The sequence below is a fragment of the Teleopsis dalmanni genome, chromosome 2, assembly GCF_002237135.1.
Source record: "Teleopsis dalmanni isolate 2A chromosome 2, ASM223713v2, whole genome shotgun sequence".
Classification (NCBI taxonomy): Eukaryota; Metazoa; Arthropoda; class Insecta; order Diptera; family Diopsidae; genus Teleopsis; species Teleopsis dalmanni.
The window spans coordinates 146,685,821-146,698,940 of record NC_051847.1 but is presented as its reverse complement, the minus strand read 5'-3'; the positions used below and the strand labels follow the sequence as shown (position 1 = coordinate 146,698,940).

At 25.9% G+C, this 13,120-nt stretch overlaps 1 protein-coding gene across 2 annotated transcripts in view; it reads left to right on the top strand.

The window, feature by feature from the left end:
- Nucleotides 1-13,120, top strand: part of LOC119678125 (maternal protein pumilio) — a 400,630-nt gene that overhangs the window by 44,635 nt on the left and 342,875 nt on the right. For both annotated transcript variants that reach the window (XM_038089798.1, XM_038089799.1), the window contains 3 exons: nucleotides 9,559-9,791; nucleotides 10,710-10,845; nucleotides 11,313-11,431. In XM_038089798.1, coding sequence (XP_037945726.1) covers nucleotides 9,559-9,791; nucleotides 10,710-10,845; nucleotides 11,313-11,431 — 488 coding nt within the window. The remainder of the gene's footprint in view (nucleotides 1-9,558; nucleotides 9,792-10,709; nucleotides 10,846-11,312; nucleotides 11,432-13,120) is intronic.

Genomic DNA, 13,120 nt, shown 5'->3' with positions numbered 1-13,120 from the left:
ACGTGTATGCAAATGGGGTTTTATAGCGCATTTTTAACTCATTTTTCGGTAATGCATTGTGTGAGGTACTATAATAGGAAAATATACATATATATTTAACAAAAAAAAAAAAACAAAGTTGTATAGTTATAGTTTTGGTTCTTTGCATATTTTTGAAATTAATTTTTCCTAGGCTATTTTTTAATACTCCTTTAAGTAACTTATATATAAATGTCAACAATATATTTATTCTAATTACTTTGGTTTGCTTATGTGCTTACTTTGCACATACTAGTTTGATTGATAAATAACCGGCCTAAGTAATAAACTCTTGTCATTTCTCTCTTATTATACATTTACTCTCATGGTTATTGTTTTTTATTTTCCTTATTATTCATAATTTTGATTTGTTTCTATTTCTTTTTATATTTTATATATTTATATTTTATATATTAATATTTTATATATTTATATTTTATATATTTATATTTTATATATTCTTTTTATATCGTATTTTTCTTTTTATTTTATTTTTATATTTTCATTATTTTTATGTGGAATTATACCTAATATAATGAATTAAAGTGCTGTTAGCTGGCGTTTTTTTTTGCGTTTTTTATGTTGCTTGGAGTTATTAGGTACTTTGCCTTTTTGTAAAGTGAATGGTTTTTATTTAGTATATAATATGTTTGGCAATTCATATGCTGTATTATATTTTCAATGTATGATTCGATTACTTTATATTTTGTGTGCTTTTTGTTTATAGTGTTCTTTTTTTTTTGTTTTTAGTCTGTACTTCAGTTTTTTCTTATTATGTATTTTTTTTTCTATTCTCCATATTATTTTTACATATTTATTTACATCTAATTTTAATTTTTTGGTTATTGCTGTTCTTATATTCTGATTATTCTTCTTTCAAATTCTTTAGTTTGTTTCTTTCTCGTTTCTGTACTGTTTTTATTTTCTACAATTTTTATTCTTTTGCCAATTATATTCTACTTTAGTCTCTTATTTTACTTATAGTTTCCTGTTTTTTTATTGTTCATGCTATAATCTTTCTCTTATTAATTTTTCTTTATTTATTTTATTTTCATGTTTCTTTTTATTTTGTTTTGTTTGTTTTTTTTTTTTGTTTTGTGTGTTTTTGTTTTTGTTTTGTGTGTTTTTTTTTTGTTTTGTGTGTTTTTTTTGTTTTGTTTGTTTGTTTTTTGTTTGTGTTTTTTTTTTGTTTGTGTTTTTTTTTGTTTGTGTTTTACTTTTTGTTTTGTTTGTGTTTTTTTTTTGTTTGTGTTTTTGTTTTTGTTTGTGTTTTACTTTTTGTTTTGTTTATGTTTTTTTTTTTTGTTTATGTTTAATTTTTGTTGTTGTTTGTTGTATTTTTTGTTTGTTTTATTTTTTTTCTTTTATTTTTTTTCTTTTATTTTTTTCTTTTTGTTTTGTTTATGTTTTTTTTATTTGTTTTTTTTTCTTTTTGTTTGTTTTTTTTCTTTTTGTTTTGTTTATGTTTTTTTGTTTGTTTTTTTTTTCTTTTTGTTTTGTTTATGTTTTTTTTTTGTTTTTGTTCTTTTCCATGTGTTTTTTTATATTATTCTTTTTCATTTTTCTATTTCATTTCACTTTTTCATTGATTTAGTTTTGAAAAATTTTTTAAATTTCTTTTTGTATAGATATAAAACCATTTACCTAAAGTTCCTCGTCGATTTTCTCAGTTACCTATAATAGGTATACGGATGTCAGTACTATTAAGATTTACTGTATGGTGCAAAAGCTATAAATCGTTTTTACTAAATAATATTCTTACTTACTTATTTGGCCATAACCATCTGTTATCAAATTTCGGTCCAACGCAGCATGTCTCCCCAGGCGCCTTTGCTGCGTGCGCGCATTCTCCAATATCGTACATCAAGTCCGGTTAGTGCTTCCTCAACTAGATCACTCCACTGGAGACACGATCTACCTCTACGTCTTCTTCCTCCAACTACTGCTACAAATACCTTTTTCGCTGGAGCATCTTCACCCATTCTCACGACATGTCCAAGCTATGGATGTGATTCACTGAATTATATTAATGTAGTGATAAAGCTTGTACAGCTTGTGGTTCACTGAATTATATTAATGTAGTGATAAAGCTTGTACAGCTTGTGGTTCACTCATATGTGGTAGTCGTCGCCAACTCGTAGAGGATCCAAGATTTTACGTAGAACTTTTCTTTTGAAAATTCTCAGTGCTGTTTCGTCATTCTGTGATAATGTTCATGCTTCTGTAATTGTTATATTCATGTATAACAATTACGAAAATACTTTGTTTACGGTGACATACAATAAAAACTTTATTTTTAATTTTTGTCAATGCTTGCGGTTTAATGTACACTGTATTTATTTAAATTTTCTTCTTTTATTGAAAAAAACTAATTTTATCTTTGGACTTAAAGAATTTTTTTGTTGCAAACATTTATTATTTAAAGAAAAAAAAATCATTATATTTAAAAAACAAAACATGAAAGTTTATCTTCTTGTGAATCTTTTAAAATATAATTTTCTATACCATTTAAAAAGATGTTATATATCCTATTTAATATAAAAAATACTCAGTCACTCATTGTAAACTACTCTTTTTAGTATTATTTAATAGAGTTTAAAATAGATATTTTCATAGTGATTAAGAAAATGTTTAATAATTGTTTAATATTTTTGTTATTAAACTAAAGTACTCAATCTAAATATAAAATTGTTTTCTTTTTATAATAACTTAAAAATACCTTAACGCTTTAATGTGTTAAGTTCATAAATTTTAGAGAACCATTATTTTGTTTATATTTTTTTAACTCAATTTACTCTTGCCTAAAGTAAAACTTAAATACGAAAAAGCTTTAAACATCACAGCGTCACAGACAGTTACGAAGTTTTACAGTGAAAATATTTAGCAGTTTGCTTTAAATATGCAAAACTCATTATAACAAAATTTAAATAGTTTCATATGTTGCCATTATGTTTTTGTATTGTTGCCGATGTTGTAGCTGTTGATATGTTGTTGCCGTTGTGCTCTGCCTTCATTTAAAATTTATGTGTTCAAATGCCTAGTTTTATGTAACGTCAATTTATGTAGCACAACTTTCTTCTTGTTTTTAAAACTTATCCAAAAAAAAAAAAACAAATAAAAAACGTATTTCATATTTTGGTCCTTTTATCATGAGACCGGCGGCCTCTGTGCAGTTTTAGTTTAAAAAAAACAGAGTTTACAAGTGCTCACGTACCAGACAACTTCAAAATAAAATATTGCAAACTGAGCAATATGCTTACCGGACAGTAGGAGCCAGTGCTCAAAAAAAGATATATTTGGATTCTTTTTTTTTTTTCTTTTAATTTTGTTACAAAGTCTTTTGTAAAATATTATTCAAACTACACTTGGGAATTGTCTAGCAGTTTTTTTTTCTTTTAAAATCTTTTCAGTATGCATATGCTTATCGCTTAATATTTTCAGTTTATCTATTCGCTTTTAAAAACTGAGGCTTTAAGTAAATATTGTACATAAAGTTTAACTATTCAAAATTTATTTAATTTTTTTGGAGACCATTTTCGGTTAATAGTTGAATTTGCTTTGCTCAATACTTAACAAACTTCAAACCACATTGCATTAAATACCCAAACTGGTGTCTTAAACTTGACCCAATTTCATTTTAGCAAAATCGTAAAGTGACTGACATTCATTGACTAAAATTTCTCATAATTCACAAGCAAATGGATATTAAATTTTACTCAATTATTTTTAGTAAAATTTTAAGTGAAGTTTCAATAAAATTTTACCAAAATTTATTGTTATAATCTTAACTATTATCATAATTAAGTTTCTGAATTCTTTATGTAGTGAAGTATAATAGCTTGAAGTATATAGGATAGCTTGACAGTTAAAATTCAGTTTAATGACGTTTTAATAAATGAATCAATTAAATCAATAAAGTCAAGATAATATAAGTTAAAATTTGCTAATAGCTAAGTAAATTGAGAGTAATTATTATTCTATTTAGTAATATTTTCTAACTGACATCGACTCAAAGTATAAAAATATATATCGACGGTAAAGCTTTTGCAAGAAAGTATGATTTCATGTTTTAATAAACATTTATTAAACGCATAAAAAGACAAACAAGTAATGTAAATCATATATTACATTTTAATAATAACACATTTTAAAATATTACTGGGGTATTTTTGCCGTCAACAATCATTGCTTAATTAAGACAAGAAATGTTTTTTCAATTAATTTGTGTAAATACCAAAAGTAGCATCATTCAAACATTTATAACTAATGTTATTGACTAATTATGGGCCAGAAGTATATGGTATGATGGCAAATATCATTTAAAGATGTCCACTTTCTATTGTGATATGCAATTCTTTTCTAACCATTTTATATTAAATTTTATCTAATAATTTTTATATTACCAATTTGATTTTTTTATTATTATTTAATTTTAGTTTTATTTTATTTATAATTAAATAGAAGGAATATTAGGGTAAGAATACAAAACAAGTAAATATTTATTTATTAAAAATTATTAATTTTTATTTTAAAATAAAAAAAGCTCTTACTCTGATCTTCAAATTTGACAGCATACGAGTACTTGCACTCTCAAAAAATTATTTACTAATAATTTAATTATTATTATAATTATTATTATAATTATTATTATTATAATTATTATTATTATAATTATTATTATTATAATTATTATTATTATAATTATTATTATTATAATTATTATAATTATTATAATTATAATTATTATTATAATTATTATTATAATTATTATTATTGTTATTATTATAATTATTATTATTATTATTTCCAAGACCACTGATGATGGGTTTTTGGCAATTCTCGAAACAGCTGTATGGTCAACCAAAAATTCAATTAATTAAATTAATAACATAAAATGAATTTTTGTTGTTGTAGTTCACTACTGTTCGAAAAACCTCTTTAAGAAATATACTAGGTTCTATTAAATATAATAGTCACTTTCGGCAGAAAGATATGACGTTAAACAACAAAATATAAATATATTTAATTTTTAATGAGTTTTTTGGTTGATATGCTTAAATTTTTACATGCATTATTTAACCTTAACAAGCTTATCATGTGTCCTGTATTACTGAAATTAAATTGTAATTTTACTTAAATTTACTATAAAACTCTATAAATAAACTCTAAAATAAAACTTGTTCAGTATTGTCGTTCAATTTTTTCCACTTCAGTGTTTGGTCACATACTTTACAATTTTTATTTGTCACATAATATTTAACTTCTTAGTTAGATCCAAAGTTATTCAATCTGCTAAACTTCTTCCCTCGGGTATAAAATAAAAAGTAAAATGCAAACATTGACGATTATGTGTAATAACGATGTGTACTCGTACACGTCAACAAAGGGAACTACTGCTAACAAACTTGCAACTAGCAAATCTCATTATAATAATGGCTCACAAAAAGGATCTCGATTATGTATGTACGATAGTAGCACTTCTGTGGATGTGAAAACCTTTTGATTAAGTGAAGCACTTACATGCTTTAAAAAGCAAATAAATGTGCAAATATGTGAGAATTTTGCTTTAAACAGTTTTTTTATGTAATCTCTATAAATAGTAAATGTACTGCGATGAATGAAGTTTTAAGTTGAGTCGAGCTCAGTAAAGCATTTGTTGCAGCAATTAAAGTTTCGTCATTAAAACGTTCAAAGCACAAATAGCTTTGTTACTACTTGCCTTTAAACATTTTCCGTGAATTGTAATTGAGTAGAAAAAAAAGTTTATATAATTTACAAATTTCAGCTTTGAAAAGATATAGTAAATACTTCGTTCTGTGTATTTAATACATGTAGCAAATTTGTTGCATGCCAGTGGAAGTCGATGCTTCAGTGTGGAATGCACCTGTTAGATATTTTGTTCTATGTTGATGTTGTTATTTGTGTATTCAACGCCATTATTAAATTCTCTAATACTTGTACCGGCGCATATTTCATCATTATATAGTTATGTGTAAAATCATACATCTCCGTTTCATATCCTGATAATAATGCGTAGCCTTAGTAATTGCGGTGTTTATGAAAATCTGCGCTTTCATCTCCCTTGACAGTTGTTTTGAAAAGTTGTTGAAATTGAAATTAATATCTCAGTACCTTCGAAAGTTAAGTCAAGTGAATTCACTAATATGCTGTCTGCTGACGCTGTACTGCGGATTGCAATGTGCAGTTGTTATGTATTCTACGCTGCTCACAATGTTGGTATCAATGCCTTAATAGATAACATTTTTAGAATTCTAGTGTCATAAGCTGTTCTGTTCCTCCAGTTCCACTTTTTATGGAAAGTATAAATACGGTTAACAAATAACAACAACAAAAATGTTGTTAGTTATACCATGACAAGCAGGCAAAGATTTAGCTTTGTTCGTCAATCACTTACTGCCTGCATGCCTGCTTGCCTGCCAGAGGTAGATACACTAACTCCAATGCACAAGTGATTTTGTGTGGTTGTTCTTGTATATCGGTTTTCCTGTCCAGTGACTTTTTTTGTATTTTATCTGGCTGCCATTGCGTCCGCTGGAGTAGACTTTAACAGAAATTATACCTTGTTGATTTTTTCCGTTGTAGTTCAAACGATTTATCCCTTTTGAGTGGTTACACGTCTATCTTCGCAGCTATAAATATTACCTAAATCTTTAAAAACTTCAAGTGTGAAAATTTATTACTTTATAAACAGAAGTAAAATTACAATTCTGCTAATATTTTCAAACGCAGCGGTACATATCTAATATATTTTTATGTTTGTATGTGTCTATTCAATAAAATATATAATAATTATAGCTTTTATATCTAAGTATGTAAGTAAGTAAATTTAAGTAAATATAGATTTATGTGAAATTTTCAGAATAGCCTACTTTCAATGCACTCGGTTAAATTTTCGAATTAAATTTGTAGATTTCTTATCACCTTTTTTTATAGTTATCATTATACTAGTTTATTATTTCATTATTACTTGCCCAGATATTTCTATTCTGGATATTGTCTATTTCAGAATTACCTAATCTAATGTATTTCTAAAAAATAACTGAAATGGAAACTTTAGTAGACTGTTATGTTATAGTTTTCAGAAATAAAATATTGAAATGCAACAATTACTTAATGTTCAACAATTTACCTATAAATGCCTACTTCTCCTTCATATGTTATATACTTTATTTTTATCTGTCTGTGTCTCTCTAACTAATTAGAAGCTTTTTTTTTGTATATCCTAATCTATAATCATTTATCTATTTATCATTTCTGTTGTATTCATTTATTTAACGTACAGTGTAAATTCGGTATATTCAGCTTATCATAATGTTTGTACTAGGATCACTAGTTATAATATTTACGTATTGCAAGTCTCATAAAAAACAAAATAGTTGTATGTTCCTGAAAATAGTTTTATTTGATTTTTCAATTTATTTTTGTTTATGATTTATATACTTTTACATGTGTTCAAACCATCTGCCTTTTTTCTAACTTCTTCGGATAATTCCGTCAAACAGATTTTAGCTAACCATTCAGAATTGACTATTTTGTTTTATATAATATGTTTTGTACGATACATATAAAAAATAAACGGATGACCATTTGCTTTGAAATTTTTGGGAACAAGTTTTGTTAGATTGATTGCTCATAAAATACTCACATAGTCGACTGCTGCTTAGTTTTTAGTTCATCGCTTAGATCCACGATTCATCAGCCATTATTATTTTTTATTTTTGTAACATATTTCTTAAAGTATTACCATTGTAATAAACTTAAGCATATCTTTTCGCTAATTGACATAATCATTTTTTGAGTTTTTTGTCAAGTAATTTGAAATCCAACTAGCACAGATCATTTTTGGGACCAAATGATTATGCAACATTTTATATATGCTGGCAAGCTAATGTCTACGGTTTTCCTAATCCCATAGTGTGTGACACAACGATCTTAATTTGAACAGTTTTTGCACAACATCAGTGTTAACTGGTATACCAATTTTACTGGTATACGAATCTAATTAACCTTATCCTCAAGCGAACAACTGCCGTAATTAAACTCGTCATATCAGTGTTTCAACAGTTGCAAGAGATAGGATTACATAGCTTAAAAGTAATCTCTACGAGTTATTTCTATAGTTTTTCCTAGTCATTGTAAACATCATCTGAAACGATCTGAATAAGACAGGTGTTAAATTTTCCAATAAAAAGGCTATCCAGCAACTTACAAAATTAGGGTTGCCAATGATCACAATAAAAATAGCGATCCTCGTGGTGGTGAAGGGGCTAAAGATTTATTTAACAACTGAAGAGAAACCAGACAACTAAATAATATATAAACTATTCAAACTATTCAAACTATTCAAACTATAAACTCCGTCACTATGAAAAAACGAATGAAATTAGCGATATCTGTCTGTCTCTTTCTCTGTTGAATAAACGAAAGTGTAATAATTAACTGATTTCTATACAGTTATTGCGTAGGGTATCTTCTTTTAAATAAAGCCAAACTTCATTTAATCCGTTTTTATATCGATAAAACCTTCGTAGGTTGAGAGTTTGAATAATATACTAATATATCTACATTTTTTACTATTACACAGTATACACGTCATAAAAATTTATTAAATCTATGTTTCGTTCTTAAAGATGGTTTATTGTAGATGTGTATTTTGTACATCGTTAATTTCGAAAAGAGAATTATACCGCGACCTATCAATCTCTAATTACATTATTATCTTAAATTTTTTAAATTATAATTTAAAAAAATATATCATTCAACAGTTATACTTAATGTTCCCCTTCTATTGTATATTAACTAATTTTTCCGTTATATAAAATTATATATAAGTTGTCATTGTAATATATTGTAATACATATGGATAATTTCGATGAAGAATTTCTATAATTATTCCTAGAGCTAAAGGTCATGTAAAACGGGTGTAGTTCTTAACTTAATCTTAACGAATGAATACATATATTCTTTTCAAATAAATAAAAAATGTAATGTCATTATTTATGTCTTTGTTCAGCCAGCCCTATTTGAAAAAAAAATGACTGCTTAGACTTTTTAAAGTCTTTCTTCTGAATATTAAACTTCACAAGCTTCTTACGCTCATACACATAAAGACACAATTAAAAAACTAAAGAAAAAAATACGAAATTATTACGCAGTTAACACTTAATAAGAAAAAAAAGAAGCGAAGAAATATGCTAAACTACGGGTAGAGTTAACATAGGTTCACCGCCTTTAAGTGAACCTGGAAGTTATCATAATAATTATAGTTTCCCAATTAGTTTTGTCTTTATTACTTTGCCAATTAAAATATGACGGAAATGTTATTTTCCTGTCGTAATGTTTTTTCGCTTCTTTTTATATATAATTTAAATATAATGTATAGAAAAAACTGCCAAGTTATAGTATATAAAAATTAAAATTACTAGATACTTAATAGCTATACGTCACTACATACACATACATAGTGATATGCATTTATATATCGTTATAAAAGTTATTTATAATATTTCTTAATTGCAGATCACCACATCCACTGCCAAGAAACTTTGGGAAAAGTCTGATGGCAAGGGTACTACTTCGGGCAGTATGTCTGCCGGCCCCCTTAACCCATTACATATATCTGGCGTTGGGGATCATCATGTTTGGAAGGATTCAACTTGGTCGACACAAGAAAACATTTTAGCTCCACCAAGGCCACGAACTTTTCCACAAGCTCCAGATACGAATTCTAGCACTAATGCTGGTATTTTAAGGTATGTAACGCAAAGTGCAGATATGAAGCGAAACATTATATCATATCAAACATATTAATTTTGTATATTAATTATAATAATAATTAATTATAATTATAATTTATAAATATATATATTAATTATTATTATATATATTAATTATAATTATATATATTAATTATAATTATATATATTAAATATAATTATATATCTTTATTATAATTATATATCTTTATTATAATTATATATTATAATTTGAATTATATGTATATATTTTTGTTTTTAAACTGAACTTGTGATTTATTATAAATCAGCTAGGTTTCATTTATAAATCTGAATATTTATTAATATTTTTGTTTTAAAGACCAAAATATTTTAATAATAATTTTGTTTTTGAACGGGCTAATTGGTCAATAGTTAAATAATATATTTTCAAAAAATAAGTAATGTATTTTAAAAAATTTTTATAAACCAATATTTCGACTATATTCTATATTCATCTATAGAATAGTACCCTAAAGATGACTTTAGAATATAGTGGATATATTGATTAAAATAAAAATTATTAAAAATAAAAAATATTTTTTAAACTATTTTTTAACGTGCACTTTCTTCATATAGGTATATTTTTAATTTCTTAAGTCATAATTTTGTGCTATGTGGTGCCTATACCTTATCTCTTAAAGCTCTATTAATATCTGGATATTGTCCAGATACAATTGTCTTTTGTTTTATACATTTTACTAAAAATTCCAATTCTGTATGTAGGTTTAGAAATCTGTATACAAATATAAATATATGGTCTATAACATATATGTATATAATATTAAGATAGTTTGAAAATTTAATATAAAATTTTCTAAAATATTTAATAATCTAAAAACAATTAATTATCAAATATTTAATAACCTTTATATATATATTTATTTATTTTTGCAGCCCACGTGATTCAACTAGCGGTTTGGGTGTGAAAATGGTTGAATACGTTTTGGGAGGTTCTCCAACCAATAAAGAAAGTCCACTTTCAGGACTAGAACCGCGCTTGAGGGGACTCAAATTTGATGATAACGATAAAGTAAGTAAAAACCGATAAATAATAATATACTTATGATTGACATCATATGATATAATGTGAAATGAATTATAAACACAACCCGTATCAGAAGAAGTTATGAAAAGCAACAGTATGTTTATTTACATCAGTTGAAGAGAATCAAAAAATTTTACGAACTACACTAATGTTTATTGCCAACTAATGTGAACAATAAAACTGTTGCGTTTTTAAGTTATTTTTCGTTCTGATTGATCTCTTTTTAGTTTATTTTAAATATAAAAAAATTTTTCTTTTTTATATTAAATTTTTGTTAAATATTCTTTTCGATATTTTTTTACTACTCGTTACTTATAATTTTAAAGTTATTTATCAGTTCCTTTACAAGCTTAACTTCAGGAATTGATGAGTAGAGTAAATTAAATACAGCATGGAGAAACTATTTTACTAATGTGTTTTAATGTTTTTATGTTTTTATGTTCTTATTACAGTCTCATGATGATAAAGAAAAAGCAAATTCTCCGTTTGATACGAACGGTTTAAAGAAAGACGACCAAGTCACAAACTCGAATGGCGTTGTCAATGGTATCGACGACGATAAAGGATTCAAGTGAGTTTATAAAAATAAAAATTTCTTTATGTACTTTTGATATATATTTAAATAGTATACAAATATTGAGTTATCTATCAGCAAATGCTTTTATATTTTAAAAAGAAAATTAAATTTCGTTCTTTGTGTACTTAAATCTTCTTAAAACTATGTACTTTCGTTGTTGCAGGGGAATTTTATAGTATAAATAATTTAAAATTCTGTTGGTATTATAATTGGTACGTTTGTCATTTTATATATGTACTTCCCATTCTTAACTGAATAGATTTTGTCTAAATACCATTGATATGAATGCTATAAGGTTTTAATATATTTTTGTAATCAAATAAAAATCTAACTATTTTACTTTCAAGTTCTGCATCTGCTTTGTGGATATGATAAAATATAAATAATTTAAATGAAAATGATATTTTCATTTAAATCAATAATTTCCCTTTAAAGGTGTTATAAGTTGAATATATATCTTCGTAATGTATAATATCTATTGCACTAGATTTGTTGCTTCAGTTACTGCCAATGGATATTATGAGACTAAAAGCTACCTCACAATGTGGATTCCTCACAATTAATTCTTTCTTTTTAATTTTACTCCAAAAAACGTTAAATACATCTCTCCTACTCTTAACTTTGACAGAAAATTTAATGTCGAATTTCCATCTAGAGAGGTATGGACATCAGGTGATCCCTTTCTAGATGACGGATTCAAAACATGTAGTGATGTAGGCAGTAGAGTTTTCTCCATGCTAGAAGATTAGGTCTTTCAATCAAATCTGTCGTAGCTGTGAGGAAGACGATAAGAATGCCTCTCATTTACTGTGTTTTTGCCCAGCTTATGCACGGCGGCATTTTAATACTTGGGGAGCCCCCTTTCTTCAGGACCTGAACCAGTTACAGGACCTGACACGAAGCATTTTATGCTTCGCCAAAGGTGTTTTAAACCTTGAGTTTTCTCCTAAGTGGATCCAGTAGGGATCGCTGGTATAACCTAACCTAACCTAATATATGGTATAATATTAATGGAAAATAGAGAAGAAGATTAATTATTAAATTTATGAAATCAAAAGCAATGTTGTAGAATCAGCAGTTTCTACGAATATTTTCGGATAACAAAAATAAATAATAAAATAGTAAAAATATTGCCAAAATTTAAAAACTATTGAACTCGGTTTAAAAATAATAATATATAAAATTAACTTTGATATCAATAATGAAAAATTATTTATTCATTGTAATTATTAAAAGTCGTAAATATGGTAAACAGTTAGTGCTAAGAAAAATAGAAACAGTAATCGTAGTCAATGACGTGATATACCACATTATCTTTGTGAGAAATTTTTTTTTATTTGATATCTAACATCTTACATATCTAATTAAAACATCTTGTTGATTATAGTAATAACATCCTGTTGTAGTAGATTTTCTGCACTTACTGAAGGGGTACGGACGAAATGCTTGAAAAAAAATAAATTGAACTAAAAGTGAAGTATATACACCAACACTTATTAATTTTGTGAAACTTTGGAAAAAATATCTTTCTTTTTTATATACTCAGTAATGAAATATTGTTTTGAATATTTTCCATTTAAATTTTATTTGCAAAACGTAAAGTATAGCTGTGTTGGTTATATTGCTGATATACTTAACAAATCATCTTCACACAAGAGTATTCAAGTAAATCCATCAATTTGT